This window comes from Physeter macrocephalus, unplaced genomic scaffold, assembly GCF_002837175.3.
Source record: "Physeter macrocephalus isolate SW-GA unplaced genomic scaffold, ASM283717v5 random_723, whole genome shotgun sequence".
NCBI lineage: Eukaryota > Metazoa > Chordata > Mammalia > Artiodactyla > Physeteridae > Physeter > Physeter macrocephalus.
Genome location: NW_021145947.1, coordinates 28561 through 49678, shown reverse-complemented (window position 1 = coordinate 49678; position 21118 = coordinate 28561). Strand labels below are relative to the sequence as shown.

The 21118-nt window shown below is 51.1% G+C and overlaps 1 protein-coding gene across 1 annotated transcript in view; it reads right to left on the bottom strand.

The window, feature by feature from the left end:
* Positions 1 to 249: 249 nt before the first annotated feature.
* LOC102990338 (acidic leucine-rich nuclear phosphoprotein 32 family member A) overlaps positions 250 to 21118 on the bottom strand; it is a 39319-nt gene continuing 18450 nt past the window's right edge. The window contains exons 2-7 of the mRNA XM_024128905.3: positions 7741 to 7890; positions 7386 to 7508; positions 4869 to 5067; positions 3465 to 3562; positions 1269 to 1332; positions 250 to 1062 (exon numbers count right to left, since the gene is read on the bottom strand). Coding sequence (XP_023984673.1) covers positions 1001 to 1062; positions 1269 to 1332; positions 3465 to 3562; positions 4869 to 5067; positions 7386 to 7508; positions 7741 to 7890 — 696 coding nt within the window. The 3' untranslated portion in view covers positions 250 to 1000. The remainder of the gene's footprint in view (positions 1063 to 1268; positions 1333 to 3464; positions 3563 to 4868; positions 5068 to 7385; positions 7509 to 7740; positions 7891 to 21118) is intronic.

Here is a 21118-nt window from a genome sequence, read left to right as displayed (position 1 = left end):
TTTCCCCTCTCGTTCCCACAGCAACGTTACAATCAGAAAAAAATAAGTTTCGGGGAGTGGGATTTGGGGGGGTACGGGTAAAAACAGTCAAATCACAATAGGAATTTTTCAAAATAGGTTATTCCACTTAGTCATCGTCTTCTCCCTCATCTTCAGGTTCTCGTTTTCGCTTCTGACCCCTTTCTTCTTCTGGAAGAGTAAGGAAAAGGCATTTAGATTAAACATGGATCTCGCCTCCTACTCAACCCAGGACAGTTTTGTTTTTAATCTTTGAAAGAGGTTGAAGTTTGAGGGTTTGCTTCTTCTCTTTTAATTAGAATTACCAAATCCATTTTACTCCTAACTCAGAAGCCTGCTGTTCTCAGCTCTCTGGCTCATCACAAGAGTGACATCAGAGTCTTCTTCGGACAGCGAAGCCCACCACCATCTGTGAAGAGGGAACAGGGGACGGGAGACAGGGAAGATCCCCCGACCACGGCCAAAATACGCCTTTAGGTTGCTATTTACAAACCAGGGCGCTGGCTGCCTTTCGCGGGCCCAAGAAATGCGGAGATCACGGGAACCGGAACAAGAGGTAAGATGTGGCTGGCGCTCAGCCCCTCCTGGGCTTTGAGAAACCAAACTGAGGCCAGCCCTGGCCTTCCAACCAACTCAAGAGACTCGGGAAATACCAGGAAATGTCAGAGATCTCCAAACCGTCCTCTTTGAGGGTAAGGAACAAACGCTCACTTGTGTGTACCCAGCTCTCGCAAATTTATCAGGGACAAAACAGACACAAAGAAAAAGTAGGGGAAAAAAATAAAGAGTGGCAGTAAAAATAGTATTTTATTCCACCCCCTCCCCCCTCCCTCCCCCCACAACCCCCAGTACACTTTTCCCCTCTCGTTCCCACAGCAACGTTACAATCAGAAAAAAATAAGTTTCGGGGAGTGGGATTTGGGGGGGTACGGGTAAAAACAGTCAAATCACAATAGGAATTTTTCAAAATAGGTTATTCCACTTAGTCATCGTCTTCTCCCTCATCTTCAGGTTCTCGTTTTCGCTTCTGACCCCTTTCTTCTTCTGGAAGAGTAAGGAAAAGGCATTTAGATTAAACATGGATCTCGCCTCCTACTCAACCCCCCCCCCGCTGAGAAAGCAGGGGACCGTACGTCTAGGACGCTTTGCCAACCCTGGCAAACCGAGGCCAGGTCCTCAGGACCCAGGCCACCTACTGTCAACTGAGGGGGCCAGCCTGCTACCCGCGGAGAGTAAAATCGCTGCCGTACCACCAAGCTCCTCTTCATCTTCCTCATCGTCTACTTCCCCATCGTTATAACCTTCCTCATCCTCCTAGGAGAGAAGATGGACACCGGACATTAGGAAAGCCCCGACCGCGGGACACGTGGAAGATGCCACTTTCCCCGACACTGAGCTCAGAAAGGTGGGGGCCGCCCCCAGCCCCTCAGAGCTCCCACGGACCTGCTTCGCACCGGTGAACCTAAAACAGAGGTTCTTTTATATCAAGGACCCCCTTTAAGAATCTGTAGAAAGTTTTGAACCCCTTCCCTAGAAAATACCCACAATACACAAAATATCTGCAAACAATGTCAGCAGAGGGGGGTGGATTCTATCCCCCGTTAAGAATTCCTGACCTGAAGTCCCTATAACTCAGGCAGCTCCGCAGTATGCCCTCCTAGGGGAACAAGTTTCCCAGCCGACTCTCCATCGTGTGAAGTAGGCCGAGCTTTCATCTGTCCTCACTCTAGTTTTGGCTTCAAGAGAAGACCCCAGTCCAGACCCCAGTCTGTGGGTGAGTGCAGCCCCTTCACCGTCTTGCAAACTTGGGTCACTTGGAGGGAGGAAAAATACAGTTCTCACCCCCTGCCCAGGACATCACTCCCAGCTCCATGAGATTCAGCAAGGGGTGTGAATTCAACCTCAACACAGGACCACGCTTCACGCTGCTCCAGTAGATCCAGGCTAGTTGAATCTCTGCATGAACACTGTTCCTAAAGTACCAGGCAGCCCATTGTTTAATAAGAACTCGGCGATAGACTTCTTTTTGTCAAGGGAAATATCCTTTTATAATGTCACCAAATAGTTCCTTAATCAGTCTGTTTGCTAAGACTGTGTGTGTGTGTGTGTGTGTGTGCGCGCGCGCGCGCTCTCCTTTACTGGAAGCTGGAAATTTGCAGATAGTCAATGAGATTGCCAAAAACACCCTCTACATGTTGGCGGCTCCTGACGGGAAGGGCAAGACGAAAAATCCATTAGCCAACATGACTTATTGCCCTCTTCTGGGGGGGGCCTATTTTGCTAGGTCTCTATTTTTTAAATACACACTATTCTTCAGAGGTCAGCCTAGCAGCCTACACCTGGGGAGAAGAGACACCCAGCAGCACAACTTGACGGGAACCAAGCCTATCTCACCAGCTTTCTCACTAACCCCGACCTGCCTCTCCCCACCTTGTGGGGGGCTGGCTGGGAGATCCCGCCTGAGCAGGTCTGTGTGGCAGACAGGTATCTGTGCCCTTGATGGAGAGAGACAGGGAACTGGGGGAGAAGGCAGGTACCTTGTCCATGCTGTCATCATTTTAAACCTCTCTCGGTCTAAGTTTTGCAATTAGTGAGAGTTGATTTAGAAATCTGAAAAGCCAGGGAAAATGACTCTGCTATAGAAAGACTCAGAACATCCAAACACAAAACCCAGCACACAGAGCCAAGCCAGCACACAGAGCCGGGACCCTGGAGAAGGGTGTGAAAGCCTAAAATAGTAAGTGGTCAAACACGCCCTGTCCTTAAACATTTTACTTACAAATTATTTTATCCTCTTAAGCCAGTGAGTAGATCCCTTATTTACAACCCAGCTGTAAAAATGACACCTATTGTACAGATGAAGAAATAGGCTCAGAAGGTCAAGGAACTTGTCCAGGGACACACAGCTAGCAAGTGGTAGAAGCTGGGATACACCATGTCACAGACACATCCCAGACCTTGTTAAAAAATGATGCCAGCCAGTGTGTTTGGATAATGGCACTATCCACTGTGTACAGGGGACCCTTGTCACCCTCTGATGTGGAATCCAGCAGTGTCTTATCCTATTACCCACCAGTTCAAGGCAGTCTTTGATTTTCCCTAGCACACTGTAAGTGCTCACTGAATATCTGAATTAACGTACTAATGCAAAAAGGTAGAAAAAGGGGATGTGGATTCTACAAGAAATAATTTTCATGTGGAAACAAGTGCCAGGCTTGCCCCAGCAGATGAATCCCCTCCCTCTTTCTTTTCCAGGGCCAGCTAGCTGCAAGGCTTGCCTCTCCCAAACCAACGCAGTAACAGGCCCTGAAGTGGGTTCAGTTCCCAGTCAGGGCTCCCGGCTGCCAAGGCGGATCACTGAGGCAGTTAGTGGGACTGACTCAGAGGCAGCAGAGCGAGTAAGGGGGGCTCTGAGAGACGGTTCCCGGCCCAGCCCAACCTCTCACCTCTTCCTCTCCACTCACATCCTCCTCTTCACCTTCCTCCTCCTCCTCCTCGTCCTCCTCATCTTCCACTACCTGAGCATCTTCATCGTACTCTTCCTCTGTGCAGTGGGAATGGGGACAAGAACAAACTGGTGGTGAGCTGGCCCTCCCGCACCCCAGCACAGGCCCAGGGCCTGGCACCAGAGGTGCGGTCCTGTGTGGGGCCCACGACTCTCCTACGCCCGTCCAGGCCCACAGCCTGGATGCTCTAATGTGACTGAACACATCCTAAAGTAACCCAAAAGATAAGCATCCTAAAATGATCCCAAAGGTAAGCCCTCCTCCCAAGTATTACGAAAACAAAAGATCTCTCGTGGAGGCTGAGATGGGAGAGAAAATGCCGGATCCGAGAACCAAGTTACAGGCCTGGGACAGCTGAGAAGTCAATTCATTCACAAAGAGCATCTAGCCAAACTCGCTGCTCTAAAGGTGAGGAAACTGAGTCCCAGAGGGGGAGAAGTGAGTTGTTCAAGGTCACACCTGGAGTTAGCTGCAGATCTGGGCCTAGAAGCCTGGTCTCAGGGCTCCAGTCCTGGGACCTTTCTGTCCCATCACAAGATGGAACAAACTAAGGCAAACAGGGTGTCTGAATCCCTTGTAAAACACTCCCACCTAACAAGGGAAAAGCACTCTTACATCTGAATTATTCAAGCAAGGTCTCAACCCTCAACTTTACTCTGGCCACAAAGACCTGCAGGGAAGCCGCACTGAGCTGGCAGCGTGGGAAGGAAATGCGAGGCTCTCCTTCCTTTTCCTTCTTTCCTTCCTGTGGTCCCTGACTGCTCACCGCACCACCAGGGAGCCCAACGTGCTGCCCCTGCAGCCTCCTCTGCTTCCTGGGCCCCTGGGGCTCCTGAGTCCTCACACCCCAGGTCCTACCATGTGGTCCTGTGGGCGGCAGTCACCTGGGGGCCCCACGACCTCTCCACCCGTGACCTCATCTCCACTACCGGACCCTAGATGGAGAGAGGGGACCCTCAGGCCACACCCCAACTTCCTCCATCCGCTCATCCCCTCCCTGGAAGAGTATCTGAGTCCAGCACCACACTATAGAGAGACACTGTAGGATCTCATTTTCAGGGGGACTTTGGAAAAGGGGAAAAAATTGAAGGAAGACTCAGATGGTTTTTAAGGAGTTATTATGCAGTTGGAGAACCTCAGGATGTTTCTCTGGGGCTCAGGCCCTGTTATTTTAGGGGCGTCAATCAATGAGACAGACCAGGGAAACAGTAAACAGAGCAGACAGCCCACTCCCCTCCACAGCTCTAGAAAGAGGTCGATAGCCCTCGGGGGCCAGTGGGGGCCCCCTGACACACAGCCCGCCCCCCATAAAGCCTGGCCTGGCCTCTCCCTGGCGCCACCCACCGTCCTCATCCTCCTCGTCATCCTCCAGGCCCTCCACGTAGCCCTCAGCGTCCGAGTCGGGGGCCTCCTTGTCGTCCCGATCGTAGCCATCGAGATACGTGAGCTGAGGAAGGAGCTTGAACACGTTTTCTCGGTAGTCGTTCAGGTTGGTCACCTCGCAATTGAAAAGGTCTAAGCTCTTGAGGTTTTCTAACTTTTTCTGCAAGCAAACAACAAAGTTGACAGTGAGTGGTGTGGGAGGCGGGGTGGGGAGACAGAGGGGGTGATGTGAGACGGCGTGCAGAGCTCCAGGCTCACAGGTGATGAGCACACTCTGGTTTGGCTCTGCTCGGCCGTGTCAGCCCTGGCTGGGGGGGGCCTCATGTTCATTCACATGGAAGATGGGAAGTTGGACTTGAGGATCTTCGAAGGCTCATCCGATGCCAACACTTTTATTCTGCAATTACAGTTCTTGCCGTAACAGTGACGCACCTGAAATTAACCCGGGGCTCTCTTGGTGCATATGCAAAGAGCTTTGCTGCCTGCCCCTGTGACTAAGGAGCCAGAGAGGAACTGAAAAGGCCACAGGAACTAACAAACTACCTCCTTCTATGAATAATAATAATAATAATAATAATGGCAATTAATATAGCACTTTATGGATTAACTCAATTTATCCTCATGACCCCGATAAGGCAGAAATAATTATTAGTTCATTTTACAGACAAGGAAGTAGAGGGCAGAGAATTGCGATTTGATCAGGCAGCCCAACTTCAGACCTGTGCTCTTACTCTTTGCCTGTCAAAAAGGACAAGAGAAAAACCAATGAAGCATCCAGATTCTGTCCATAGTACTTAACACAATTTGCTTTATCAAAGCTTTATATATCGATGGGTTCTAGGCCCATATTATACCCACTTGGTGGCTGGAATCTGAGGCCCAGGAAGCAAAAGGGTCATACATCTAGCAAGAAACAGCTGCCTCCTGACTTCCTACCTCACACGTCTTCAAGGCACAAGTAGCCCGCCCCGGGCCAAGTTCCTGTTCTAGTGGGGCCAGGCATAACTGGTGATTACAGCTACTGTCCCTCAGGGTCAATGTCAGGAATCAGGCTGCTCTCTTGAGATTTCGTGACTGAGACCCGGTCATTCTCAGCAGAGGGTCAAGGGCAGGGAAGGAGTCCGAGCTGCGGACTGGGTGGGTGAGGCCAGCATCCCCCAACCAAAGGCAGTTTCCCCACCCTCAGAAGTGAGTAAAACACATTAATCACAACCATGTGTGGTCTAAAATACACATATACAGAACTTCAAAGATTTTTTCCTCTTATAATGAAATTATGAATCAAGGCTTCCAGGTAGATCAAAATAGTTTTGCTTTCCCCAAGCAAATTGGTGGAAGACCTGAAAGAAAGTTCTACGGGAAGCATAGTCTAGTAGTTGACCCCATGCCACAGATGAGCAGGTAAAGTCTGAGTTGGGAGGAGAAATGCCAGCTTCCCATTCTGCCACACTGGCCCATCAACCTGCCCTTCAAGTATCCACGAAGGGCAAGGAATGCTTTTTGGACAAGAACACAAACTGAGAGACGCCCCAGCTGCCACTCTATATACCCAGAAAAGGGAAATGTGGCAAACTTGGCCAAATATCCTCATGGCCTTTCCCTGATTCTAAGGTGCATGGCTTATGAAGTAATTCTTATGTATATATTTACAATAAGTGTTAATTTAATGTGGTAGTTTTTTCTACATTTCAAAAAAGCTATCATGAATCAGTGATACATCTTACAGTTGACTTCCTTGAAGTCAAGGGAATACAGTCATTCAGATCTGGGTAATGTAGAAACTGTTATTCTAACCATGACCTGCCCCTTTCTAGCTAGTGAATCATGAAGTTTGGGGTGTGCTCAGCTCTATGCGGACCAGCAGAGGAGGAAATGCGGCCCAGATCTCTGAGTCCCTGGTCACCATCACACCCAGGACTGGTGACCAGGGTCCCTCTTCTCTATGCCCCACAGAGGAAGGCCTGCATGGGGCTCCCGTGCCACACAGCTCTCTGTCATCCGAGGGGGCCTGTGTCAGGACCGACCCACCTCCCACGGTTCAGAGGTGCTAGACTCTGGCCATGACCCAAGGAGAAAGCAGGTGACCACCTCCAGGGTCAGCTTAACTCCCGGATGGCTCCTCTCTCCCCAGTGAAGGGCACAAGCCCTGCTCTAAGCCTAAAGAAATGACAGCTCAGGTTTCCAAAGCTGAGCAGAAACTGTAAGAGGAAAAGCACTAGACCAGAAATTGAGACCTGGGTCCTATAGCATCCTTCACACCCTGATGCCCATTCTAACTGTGTGACCCTGGTCAAGCTCTTTAACTTCTCTAGGCCTCAGTTTCTCTACGGACGAAGCAGAAGTAGGAGCCCCGACTCTATCTCATGGCACACAATTAGAGTAAAAACAAAAAAGCATGTTATACAAATGTAAAAGTAGTATTCCCTGATATCAATCCCTCCCCCCCCCAGTGGAGAGGGCAGGACCCCAGTGACTCACCAGTGGCTCTATTGTGCTGAGGTCTTTAATTTTGTTGCCACTTAAATTTAGATGCGTGAGGTTCGGACACTTTTCTGCCAATACTTCCAGGCCCCCTGAGATTCTGTTATCGCTTAGTTCAAGCTAAAGAGGCAGGGAGAGAAAAAAAGAAACGGCTTTTAAAATGAAGGCTCTGGGCTCAGGCGGCCGGCTCCCTGCAGACAGGCCAGGAACGGAGTTGGCTCAGGACCTGGCAGGCGTGCTAGGGCCCGCACCTGGCCTCCCCTTCAGTTACGCTCCCTCCGTGTGGAAAAATGACCCCCTCCTCCTCCCCAGCCCGGCCTCCCAAGCACACACGCTCCTCCGCTCTATTTACCTTCTTAAGTTTGTTTAACTTTGGTAAGTTTGCGACTGAGGTGAGGCCTACGTTGATTGTACTCAAGAACTCCAGTTCTTCAAATTCATCTGTGAGGCCTTCGATTTTGCCTTCATTTGACCGACAGTTGTCCAGGACAAGCTCTTTCACCTGGAAAGGGAAGGAGGGCGTGAACCAACTGGGAGAGGAATCGGGGCTGAGGCCGGGGTAGGGGTAGGGCAGGAGGCAGGCCAGGAAGCATCGCAGCACCAGCGCCCACCCTGATCCTTCTGCCTTTACCAATGCTGGGGGGATCGAGGAGAGAGAGCGCTGCGGTGAACGGAGCTGCAGAACCAGGGGGCCCCTCAGGACAGGAGCCTCGGCTGGACTGGAGAAGACAAACCCAATAAGCCCCGCTGCTGTCGGCAAGGCTGGGGGCGGTGTCTCGTTCCAACCCTACCGCCACACCTCAGCCCCCAGCTCCCCACTGTACCAGCCATAACACTGTTGGCAACCTCTCGGCCTTGCCATTCCATCAGAGCCCCTCTCCCAGAGCCCACCACGGCCCAGCCCGACCGTCTTACTGAGGCCAGCTACCTACGACTTCGCCTCCTCAGCCCCCCGCGGGCCTTTCACCTCCATGTGTCCGTGGACGGCTCCCAGGACGTACCCGTCTGCTTGCATTCGTACCTGCCCCTGCCACCACGGTCAGAGCCTGCCCATCCGGCCTGGCGTTCACCACTTGGCCCCACTGCAAGGGTCACAGACCAGGGACCCCTCCAACTCTCCATCCTCTAGACCAGTGCTGTCCACCAGAACCAAGAGAACTTCCTGTGACAATGGAAACCCATTTAAGAGAAGAGCCACTAGCCACATGTGGCCGCCGAGGTGAGACTGAGGAACTAAGTTTTAAATTATGGAAACCCATTTAAGAGAAGAGCCACTAGCCACATGTGGCCGCCGAGGTGAGACTGAGGAACTAAGTTTTAAATTTTATTTAGTTTTTTTTTTTTTTTTTGGCCACACCGCACAGCATGTGGGATCTCAGTTCCCCAACCAGGGGTCAAACCAGTGGAAGTGCAGAGTCTTAACCACTGGACTGCCAGGGAGTCCCAAATTTATTTAGTTTTAATCAATATAAGTGTAAAGAGACACATGTAAATTACCATATGGAATATCATGGCTATGGACTTTGCTCTTCAGGGTCCTGGGAGTAGATGTGGAAGGAGAGAATGGATATCCACAAACCCAGGATGGACCCACATAGAAATGCTGAGGTTGGCAAAGTCCAAAAGTTAGTCTTTGGAGGCCCTGTGGCCCTGCCTGCCCCCCCCAACTCCCTGGAGGTGGTTTCACCCTATTAGAGTTCTTAGATTCCCCTCTCTTCTCTTCTTACCCCAAATTTGGGCCCTAAATCCTTATTTCAAATGAGATAGAAAGAACTGATAAAGAGCTACCGTCTCATTGTGTTGTTAAAAGGCAGACCTGGCTGCAGGTTCCAGCGCAGATGGTAGGGAGACAGGCTGAGGAAGAGTCCTCAGGTCTCAGGCCTGAAATGACCCAGGGGAGTCAGCAAGGGACGCCAGGCTGCCTGGCCCTCCAGACAGATGCCCAGAGTTATCCACTCCTGTCCTGAGCTGATAGGGGGCTGCTCCCTGGCCTTCCAGGGCTGGCAGGCACCTTAAAGGTGATCCCTCCTGGCTGCACTTGGTGCTTGACACAGCATCTCCACGTGCCCCCTCCCTGCAGCCTCCAGGAAACATGTACTGACGTCACCTGGATATGACGCCTCCCTGGGACTTCCACCCACAGGTTCGGATTTCTCACCCATGGGTCACTCGGTACAGCCCCGTCCTTCTCCATAGCAGCCCTGCATTGTCATTCCCTGTTGAGAGGCAGGGGGCAGGCTTTTCTCCTCCTAGATAAGCAGACAGGCCTATTCTAAGCAGTCCCTGTCTAGGGCTGCTCCCTGCCTCTCAGCAGGCCCATTTGCCCAGCTTCTTCCTGCGCGGCCCAGGATGACTGTCTGTCTCAGTGGTCCTCCTACTCGGGCATCACTGGGCCAACTTGGGGGAACAGCATCCACAGCAGGCTGCTGTGCCCCTCCTCAGTCCACCCTTGCCAGTGGTCAGACCAGGAGAGCTCGGGGCATGTCTGGGCCACAGCACCCTGTAGTTGCCCTGCCTTCTTCTTCCCTGGTGGAGAGAGAGAGCAGGACAGCAGCAATTTGCCAGGAGGGGCAAAGCCAGGCGAGGCAGCTCTCACCCAGAGCTAGCAAGCTCTCAGCTCAAGCACCAGCGCCAGGGCCCACCTTTCCCTTGGATCTGGGATGGGGGAAGTTAAGCTCTTTCCCACTCTCTCAGTCCCCAGGGGAGGGGATGTCCAGGTCAAGCCACCTTTCCCAAGGTCACTGAAAGTGTGCCTGGGAATAAATCCCATGAGGCCTTCTGCCCTAGGGCAGGAAATCAGTGTAGAGCCAGGAAACCAGGCCTTAGGGGAGCAGTGGTGGGAGATCAACTTTCCTGGGGGAGGGAGAGTCACATCCCCTTCATTTGCAGTTACTGCTGGGGTCACACAGCCACTGGAGTGGCTCCTCCAGTCACTCCATTCCTTGGAAGGCCCTGGGAATTCTTTAAGCTCCACCAAAGAAAGACAAATAAGAGAAGGGTTTCCAGTCCACCCTCAAAGATTTCAGACATGTGGTTTTCTACATGGGTCAAGGGCTTCTCCTCTTATGGCCATCAGCCAAGGAGGAGGCCTCAGTAACAGGGGGAGGCGGTGCTGTGGAGTCAAGGGAATTCCTCCTGGAGGTCGGCCTCTGTCCCAGAGAGGCACAATGCTGCCTGGGAATTCTACAGACAGACCCAAGGTTCCAGCCCCAGCTCCCAGCACCATGCCCAAACCGGTGGCCATTCCTCTCAGGGACAATATGCAAGCCACCACTACTAATGCTTTTATTAACAACAATCATGGGCTCTTTCCAGAGCCCTTAGCAGGCACACTCTTCACAGGCACTGTCTCATTTAACCCTCACAATCGCTCCACGGGGTGTTCCCCCATTTCAGCCACATCGGAACCACAGATCCTAAAGCCTCAGGAATGGGCATAGTAGGGTATCTAATGGACCCCGATGGTCAGTGTTGCCGCAAGATAAGGAGGGTTTCCCTGCTATTCCCAAGTGCAGGGCACAGGCTCTTGCAGACCCCCAACTGACCCTACAAGCTACCCTGACGGCACCTACACCCCCTTCGGCCCCTCTTCTGACTGTTCCACCGGCCGGGTGGGGGCCACTCTCAGGGGTCCCACCCTGGTTTACACCTCCTCGGTAACCAAAGCACAAAACTTAACCCAGCCCCCGTTCCAATGACACTGCAGTCAGTGGAGGAGGATCTGGAGAGGGGCCTGGGGGCCTGAGACCCCACTCTTCCCCAAGGAGAAAGAGGCTGCTTCCCATCACTCGGGAGGGAAAGCCTGTGGTGTCTGGAAGGCCAGGTGGCTGCTCCAGGTCTGTGGGGCCTCCGGGATCCCCATGGTTTCTGCATTTCCTTCCTGGCGGGGTTTCAGCAGAGTTTGGGGAGAGATCAAAGAGGGGAGGGGTGGGCTGAGGCTTACGCCAGAGAGGCCAAACCACATCGGGGGAAACCCACTGCCTCTCTGTGGGGTGATGAGTCACATCGGGGATGGCAAGTAAGCAGCCCGTGAAGTGTCTGTAATGTACCAAACAGGAAAAAACAAAAACTCCAGCCCAAGAGCTGACCTGTGGAAGGTATTCTGTCCACCCTCTGTTCCACCTGCTTCCACACAGGGCCATGCTTTCTTACAGCTCCAGGGCAGGCTAACGTGTTTCAAAACGTCCAACCCACCCCAACCTTCCTTAAACTGACTTTGAAATCCTGCTGCAATTCCAGCCCGCTTCCTCCCATCTCTGTTCGCTGCTGCTGCAAACCCTTCCATGTGAAGGGAACATCCCTTTTACATCCAGGGTGTATTCTGCTTAAAAAAGAAAAAAAAAAAATGTGAGGCCCATTCTCCCCGCCAAACCATGGGTGTGAGCTAAGTGCAAAGTTAAAATTAAACTGAAAATTTGTACTTTGGGTTTAGACTCTCTCCCAACTCCACTGGCCGTTTAAAAATATCCGCATGCGGTTACTCTCTCCAGAACCCAAAACTGGAATTACTCTGCTTGTATCAGGAACTTTTCAATCACCCCAAAAACCCTCCACAGGATCCTTTGCTTCAATCCTCCAGCGTTAACAAACCCAAGAAGTGCCTGCATATTCATACTCAGCGCCCACCCCCCATCCTCCCCCCCGGAGATATTAGTGGGGAGGTACTGAAGTTTCCCAAGAAACCAGACTGCGTGGCTCTGGCATTTCCTGAAAAACTAGTCCTCAAAGCGAGGACGCAGCAGTCATTTCTCACCAAGGGGAGCTGAACTGTCCGTGATAAACACGAACACATTATTACTCTAAGGAACAACCCGTTGCTTGTTTCAAAACTGTGAAATCTTGTCTTTACAGATCTCTCACATTTGACCATTCCCCTCTACTGCCGGCACTGCAGGCCTGGTCACAGTCATCTAAGTCATGCTAAGTCTGCTTCTGTTTCCAAATGGGGTCCATGTAACAGTGGGAATGCTGGACTACTGGGAATAGGCCCCCACCCGGAGGCCAAGGCCTGGCTGGCTGAACGACTCTGACTCGAAGAAAGGGGAGGATATCTGTTTAACCTATAAAGTGCAAACTCTGGCCTAGAAAACATTCCTGGCTTCCCGCCGCCTCTGGGAAAAAATTCAAGGTCCTAAACTGACCCAAGGAGGCCCTCCACTCTCGACCTCTCCCCACTTACTCCAATCTCATCGCCCCCTGCCCAGCTCTCACACTCGCCTACAGATCTAGTTAAGCCCGCCTCCCCAGGAAGCCTTCTGCACCCAGCTCTGAGCATCCCGGGGCACCGAGGGCAGCTGCCGCATGAATCATTTAATCGTGTATTAAGCATCCGATCCTCCTAGAGGTCAGGAACTGTCCTTCTCCGTAATCAGCCTAGCAGGGAGCGGACACCAGAGCAACTGCTTAACAAATGTTCCTGTTTATCGTGCCAGCCACAGCACTAGGTGCTGGGGCATACAGAGGGAGACAAAGCATCGTGACACTGCACCCAGTCCGATACACGTTGAACAAGCCCTCCTTTATTATAAACGATAACAACAACGTGTTCTCGTGTGTTTTGTGTCCCCCCAGGTGAGCATAAGCCCCAAGAGGAGGTAGGTCAATGGTGCACCCTCCTCTTGACCCGACCCAGTGGTCTGCACTCAGGTCTCTTGCCCGTAAGAAACCCCTCTCTCCACCCAGCAAGCTCCTGTGACACTGTCCATCTGAGCAGCTGAGGGGACACGGAGGTGACGGAGAGCCACAGCTGGGGTCCCTGCCAGCAAGAGGTGTGGTGGCGGGCTAGGAGGAGACAGACCCCTGGTAAACAACTATAGTCCACTGTGCCGTGAAGCAGGCCCAAGGCTGGGAACAGGGTGCATGCTTCACATGCCTCCACCCCGAGAGGATGGGCACACTAAGGACAGGCAGGAGGGACCCAGAAAGACCAAGAAAGGGGATGCACTATAGCAAAGCCAGGGCTGGCCAGATAATTTGCAGGGCCCAGTGCAAAATGAAAATGGGAGACCCCTTGCTCAAAAATTGTTAAGAATTCCCAGGCAGTGACAGGAGCTCGTTAAACCCAAGAGCAGGGAGGGACCTTCTAAGCATGGAGCCTGTGTGACCACACAGGTCACATGCCCATGAAGTTGGCCCTGATTTAAATGGACAGCTTGGGCCTAAAGCAGAGCCCTCTGAAGGCCAGAACCAGAGAGAAGGAAGCTCGAGAGGGCACTGCTCTTTATTTTTCCAGCACTTCCTGAGGCAATGTGGAGAGGTGGACAGAAGGCAGGCTCTGGAGTCGGACGCACCTGGCTCAAGTTCAAATTCCCCATTGCAAGCTCATCATCTCACCTCTCCTGAGCTTGTTTCCTCCAATGACAAGAGTGCCCACCACTTAGGGTTGGATTAGATGAAATAATGCACTTAGAGCATCCCCAGCTTGGAAAAAGCCACCTGCCTATTCCTCAATCCACGGCCTGTGGATTGAGTCAAGGCACAAGAATGGGAATCAAGGCAGGCCCGCAGCTCTGAGTCACCCCTGCTGCCCGCAAGGCTTCTTCATGGAACAGAAGCCTCTCTACGTTCTGGAGAGCTAAGATGGTGTGCCCAGAAGACACCCCCTGCTGGATTTTATACCTGCACCTTGTTTTGTTTAGTTTTTCCCACTAAACTCGAAGCCTGATCTTCTTTTCTTTCACCAAACAAGAATGTAATAAATATTTGTAGCTTTGGTTTCAACCTTGTCAGTCCCTGACCAATTTAGTTTTCAGGTCCCAGCCTTCCAACAGAAGACTTAAATCAGATTGACCCCGTGTTTTTTTGGTGCTCATGGGTTTTAAATAGGTCAGCTTTTAAATGGGCCATCCCCTGTTGCAGATCCCATTTCTAGCTCGAAGACCAACTGTCTGAGACACCGAGGCTGAGGGGAAATGGGCTTCTTTTCAGAGGTGCTCGATAGGAGTGATAGACACCTGTGGTTCTGTCCCTAAAATCTCTAGTTCTGCTTAACAGTCAGTGTGGCAAAACCTGCAAAAATCAGTCGGGTTCCACGGGGGAAAAGGCAGGCTCTGGGGGAAAAGTTGGACATTTCGAAAGCTTAGAAAGGCCTTCAGGATCATCTAGGTCAGTAACCCACAGTAAAAAATACATAAACACCTTGGCTCAGCACACATATGTTTTTGTGTGTGTATACACATACACACTGAAACAAAACTTACCCTATTACAATTACTCTTTTCTATTACGTCAAAAAATAATTAAAAAAAAAAATGTGACCCACAGTTTGCAAAATGCTGGTCTAGTTTAGCTCTCTTTTTCTAGAGGAAGAAGCAAGGTCCAGAGTTGGCCAAGAGCCCAGGAACCCCAAGCTGGGTAATTCTCCTGCCACACCACACCACACCACGCCACGCCGCTGCTCTGATCGGACATCACAGTCCCCAGTGGAAGACCGGGGAATCAACCACGTAGCTTTCGTGTGTCTGCTAATAGGAGGCTGTTCTGCAGCCTCAGTGGTAACTAAGACTCAGGTCTCCGTACCTCTTAAAGATCTTTCAAAATCTTAACTAAGGGGCAGGGTCCCACCTTACTTTAAAACAAACAAACAAAAAATCTCTCTAAGAAAAAAGCATCTGGGTCTCTGGATTTTGTTTGTTTCCTACAATAGAGCTCTGAAGGCACGGGTGGGAGCACATGGCGCGGGAAGTCGGTGACGCCATCCTTATTATTTTAGGGAACCATGGAAGGCAGGCCGAGGCTCGCTGCGGCGGTAATTAAGCTGTCGGCAGGGCCTGGGTAATAGGCTAAGCGCCGGCTGAGGGAGGGCCCGCATTAACATAAACCCTGTGACTGGCTCCCTCGCGGCCTGGAACCGGCTTCCTACCTCCTGCCCCAAGCATGGGGAGGACTTGGTTTCTGCCTCGCCAAAGACAGAGGAGCTGGTGCCACTGCAGATGCTTCTCTGGCCAGAACAGACTCAGGGCAGTAACCCCAGGACTGGCGCAATTGGTTTAGGACCTGGGCTTTGGGCTTATCAGATGGACCTGTTTAGCTAGTGAAGCCTGGCAAAGCTGGAAAGCAAATGTTACGCTTTTGCTTTCCTCCCCTTGAACCTCACTCCTCTCTTCCAGCCAGTCTAGATTCTACTCCACTTCAAGGACTTGTCAGTTCCATCTCCTGCAGGAAGCCTTCCCTGATTGCTCAGCTCTGCCCTAGCCCTGCCTGACTTAACAGCAGGTGAACAACTCCCAGAGCTGGAGAAAATAGGCCTGGAAGGCTGTCCGCGGGAAAGGAAGTGGGGAGGAGTCAAGCTGGGTCTGACTTTACCATGTGTGTGTGGTGGGGGTGACAGTGCAGTGGGGACAGGGAGAGATGAGGGTTTTGGAACTGGTGAATGACATGATCAAGCGAAAATCTAGCAGGCTGCATCTTCTAACTGGCGGTCCCTTGCTACCTTCAGCGGGTACTGGAAGGTGTGAGAAGGAGTTGGAAGCAGAATCCAGTGAAGGCGCAGTCCCAGCAGGCAGTGTTTGAACGGTGACCAGGGGGAGGAAGAGGGACAAGAAGTATGGAAGTTTGGTGCAAAGGATGCTCGTCAGGCAGTCTGATGACCTGGACTCTGGGCCCACTTTGCCACTAACTTGCGATGTGCCCCGGGGGAGTCACATCCACACTCTCTGGGCTTCTACAGTCCCCGAATCCGCACACTGGACAGACAGACACGAGATCCCTTCTAGTTTCAAAATTCTGTGGGTCCACCCACTTTTAGTCCTGCCCCACATCCAAACTCATTGTTCCCCAAAAGGAGGTGGGAGATTTTATGGGCGAGAGGAGCCCAGGATTCATCGTGTTGAGGGACGCCAAAAAGGAAATCTGGGCCGCCGGGCAATTATCCCGGATAATTACTGAAATGCAAAAATCAATCATGTAGCCTCTTAAAACACACCGGGATCATAAAAACAGCCCCCAGGGCTCAAGGTTTTGGGTTCCAAATGTGGGAGTCCGGCATCGCCCCATCTGATGTCTGCCACCTTACAGGACAGCTTGGAGCAGGTGTCTCAACACATGGGGTCCTACTGCCTGCTGTGCAATCCTGTTGTTCATAAAAAACCACACCATCCATGATGATCCAAGAGCCAGAGCACTGGCCCCATGCAACAGAAGAGCCCTGAGAAGAGTGAAGAGGAAGGCCCAGAGGGCAGAGGGGGTACATCCTGGGCAACCTTCCCAAAATGCTGTTTTGATCATGCCACGTCATGGCCCATCACTCCTTGTCCAAAAGCCTCTAACGGCCAAGGGAGTCAAGTGCCAAGTCCAGGGGAGAATTCCCAGCCCCCCGAACATCAATGTCCCCTGACTAAAACCCTGTGCCTCTTTTCAAGTTTTTCCCTGCCTCACCCCTCTGCCAGCCTCCCTGATTGGCAGCAAACACAGTGACACCACCTGGCATTTCTTCCCCACGTTACAGTTTACGAAGTGCTTCCCCATCACCTCAGTGAATCCACAGACAACTGGATCCCACCCCCTGGAAACCATCCCTGTCCACCTACCAGGGCCCTCAGAGAACCGTGGCTCGGTCACAGGATGCCTGGCAGTCTTTCGTCCTGTGGTCTCCCCTCCAAACACAGCCTTGCTATGGTCTGAGGTCTTGGTGTCCCCTGCTGGTGCCCTGCCCAGAGGGGCTGGCTAAGTGGTCAAACTGGACCAGGTCACTCAAGAGGAAAGGATGGAGCAGGGGAGGGCAATGGCTCTGACCCCTTACTCACTTTTGGAAGCAAAGCACTCCACTAACTCCACTCTCGGGCAAATCAACAAAACGATACAAAAACGGCTTCCTGGGCCCCCTGTCCCAGCTGCCCTGATATGGCTGATTTGGGTTCCTGAAATCCATTTCAGGGATTTGAGTCCAGCTGGGCTGGGACCACTTGTGGAAATCCCACCAGAGTCCTCGAGTCAGCAGGGTCTGAAGAGGACACAGCCCAGGGTCTCTGCCTTGGGTCTGGGGTGGATGTTGACAGCTACCCACTCGCCAGGGACCAAGTGGAAGAATGGTCTGCAAAACAGAAGTTAATTCATTTCCTCAGCTTCACCACACAGAGATCCATAGGCCAGCAGTTCATAGCCCCTACCCAGCCCAGGCGAACAGCACAGCCCATCTAAGAAGACACCATGCCTTCAGCCCCTGGCTGAGACACTTCCCACAGCCCTCGTATGGGCCCCTGCCGAATTCCAGTCGGCTTTAGAAAAGTGCTTCAGAGAACTAAAGGATCCCTCATCTCACCTCTAGGGAACCACTGGATCCAGTCCAGCTCCTCAGGCAACTCACAAAGCCAGGTGGAAACCAACACCGTGACTCACCCAAGGTCACACAGTTAGCCCTTTATGGAACCAAACCTTGGGCCATTTCTTAATCCTCTTAACTTAGGGTCCACACCCCAAAGTCACAGGCCTCTCCATGGTGAAAGGGAGTAGGAGAAAGAAAACAGCTGTTAGGAAAAGAGCCCCAGGACTGAACCCAGCCCTCCCCGCCGACCCCTGCCTGCCTCTCCACGCATCCCGGGAGGGCTGGCAGGGCAGAAGAGACCAGGGAGGGCTAAGAGGCCTCAGAGAAGAAACCCTCGACCTTGGCCTCCTTCCCTGCCACCTCTACCAAAATGACAGCCACACTGGCAATGACAGAAGCCGAGCAAACACCGTGGTACTGAAGCCCTCATGTCCAACCACCAATCGGAAACCGCTGATTTGGGCAGAAGAGGGAACCAATCATGCAAAAGAACCTAAAGCTGGGGACTGAAAGTTTTTTCTATCCAAGACCGCAAAACAAATTAGCCAAGGGTCACACATAAGAAGGAATTTAATCTCTTTCTCCCTTAGAGAAATGTGACATGTGCAGCTTGCCTTAGTCTGGAAATTAAGTGCTTATGGTAAAAGTATTGGTGATGGAAGTGCAGGAAATGCTAAGGAGTAATGTTAGTTCCATATGCTACTAGCTAGAAGGGGGAAAACAGGAGGCAATGGAATGAGAGCAAGGAAGGAAGGGGGAGGCGAGGGGCTGCTGGAAGGAGGGAGAGGCATGGAACATGGAGGGCGGGGGGACAGATGGACGCCGGGAAAAGGACACAGGCGGTCACAAAGAGGGCAGAAAGGAGAAAGTTAAAGGCTCTGTGGGTTTTTCTTTACTTCCATAGTTCCACCCTCTTCACCTAGATCTTGGTGATAGAACTTTACTTATATTTACTGTTTTTAAAAATACAGTACAGGTTGAATTCATTGCTGTTCACAGATTTACAGCTGCTTTAATCTTAAAATGCTAAAAACAAAGACAAAACAAAAACCTTCATGATTCTTGAAGAGTCAGGGAGGGGCTAGACAAATAGAGACGATGTAAAAAAAAAAAAAAAAAAAAAAAGAGCCTAGAGATTTTAGTCTTCATCAGAAGCTCATAATGGAGGTCCCCGCCAAGGTGGCCAACACAGACAAGGCTGTCCCAGAACACTCTGCTCTGACAGGACCAAACCAGAAACTCCAACACCTGAAGCAGGACAAACTTGAAGAAGGTGACAAGGGTGGGAAGGCTTCTGAAAACCGTGACACTAGAAGAACAATGGAAGAAACTAGTAATGTTTAGGCCAGAGGCGGCGGTGACTCATGATAGCTCTCTCTCTCCAACTATTTGAAGGAGAGTCGTATGCAAATAAAAGTACATTTATTCTGTGTTCTCCAGCAGCTCAAGAGCTAAGATCAGTGTGCAGGAATTACAAATAGGTAGTTTTCGGCCCAATGTAAAACATAAGAGGGTGTTCAGCAAATCTTTACAGCTGTCCCACGAAAGAATGGGCTGTTCTAAGAAAATCAGTGATCCCCTGTCCCAGTAAGCATACGCATTGGAGACTGCTCAGTGACTGTCTGCAAAGAACCGTACACATAAACACATAAACAGCACTGAACAATTATTAAATGAATTAATAATATTGCATGATGAAGTCCTGCATAAGAGATGAGCCTCGGGTCTTTTCACCTCTTAAAACGCTATGATTGATTGTTTCCTCTTTAAAGAAGCATTATGTGTTTAGGCCACAGGCCCGATTTACTCATTCAACAATATCAACAGAGTATCTGTCAGATGCTGGGCACCTGTGCTAGGCAGTGACAAACAGCAGAGACCAAAACTGGGTGCCTAGCCCACGGGTTTACAATCTAGTGGAGGAGTGAGATAATAAGCCAATAAGTGTACATATCTATATACAACATATATAAATGCTACAAAGGGAAAAAGGGGAAAGAACAGAGATCATGACGAGAGAGGACTTTACAAAGCGCACCACGGAAGGCCGATCCAAGCTGAGCTTTCAGTGTGGACTTGAAGCCAAGTGAAGAGGGCAGAGGGGACAACCAGGGCAAAGACCCTGAGCAGGGAACATGCTTTTGGTCCTTTTGGGGAGCAGCTAGGATGACAGGTGGTGGTAACGGAATTTGTGGAAGGGAAGGAAGGGAAGTGGTGGAGTGAGAAAGGGGTGAGGAGAAGGCGCTGTCTGTCACACACACTTGTGCACACCCATGGGACATTCTGCACCTAACTGGTGGCAGGGTGATGGGTTTCACAAGCAGTGGAAGTCAGAATTGTTTGGACCACAGCAAAGCGGGTAAGACCCAAGACCTGACCATAAGCCTGAGATTTCTCTTGCCTTTCCTTAGAGGAAAAAAGGAGCTTTATTCAGGACTGTGCTCACCCAATGTTTCCCAGTAGAAATGGGCCAAACACTCCTTATGAGTGTTTGGGTGCATGAGAGGTAGTCAGAAAATGTGGTTTGGTTCCAGGCTTTACCACTTAGGAACTGTGTGGCTTTGGGCAAGACTTCACTGAGACTTAATTTCCTCAACTGTAAAATGGACAGAAGAATCCCTACCAATCCCACAAATCTCTGTGGGACTGGACGAGGTAAACCGTGCTGTCCTGGAGGGTACAGGGAGGAATTTTATGAGCAAGTTTCGTACCCAAAACTTGGCACCCCAGAGAGCAGAGAGGTGTTATGTAGCTGATTCCCCCATACTGCCTTGCACTTAGCTCACAATAAATGTTTGCTAACTGAAAAGCATTAAAAATAACCCAGGAAAACATGCTGCCATTTTTCTTTCTTCCTATTAAACTGGAGCACTTTGCCAGAATGCTCCAGAAGTCTCTCTCCCCTAAATCCTTCATTTAGGGGAAGAACCGAGTCACATCAGGGCAGGGTGTTCAGAGGATAAAGTCCCAGGAATGGGGACAGGAACTAGGCCCGACCCCTCTGCAGAAGGCTCCTGGCTCTCTGCATCACCCCAGTCTTTCTCCAACAGCCTGAGCTGATCCAAGTCCAGGCCACCAATGAAAGAAGGGACTGCAGACCATCTTAGGACAGGGTCAGCAGCTCCTGGAAAAGCCCATGAAAGCCAGATACACAATATACATAATATATACACCATGCCATCCACATGAAGCCTTGATCTAATCCAATCACCTCACTACAGATGGGGAGACTGAAGCCCAGATACATAGACTAGCTAGTCCAAAGCCACTTCCGTTATTTTCTTCTTTTTAATTTTTTGAATAAGTAACACAATCATTCTCAACATATACAGTTAATTCTCCTTCTCGTCCTGTCCAGTAACTATTCCACCCATTAAAAATCCTTCCAGGGGCTTCCCTGGTGGCGCAGTGGTTGCGCGTCCGCCTGCTGATGCAGGGGAACCGGGTTCGCGCCCCGGTCTGGGAGGAT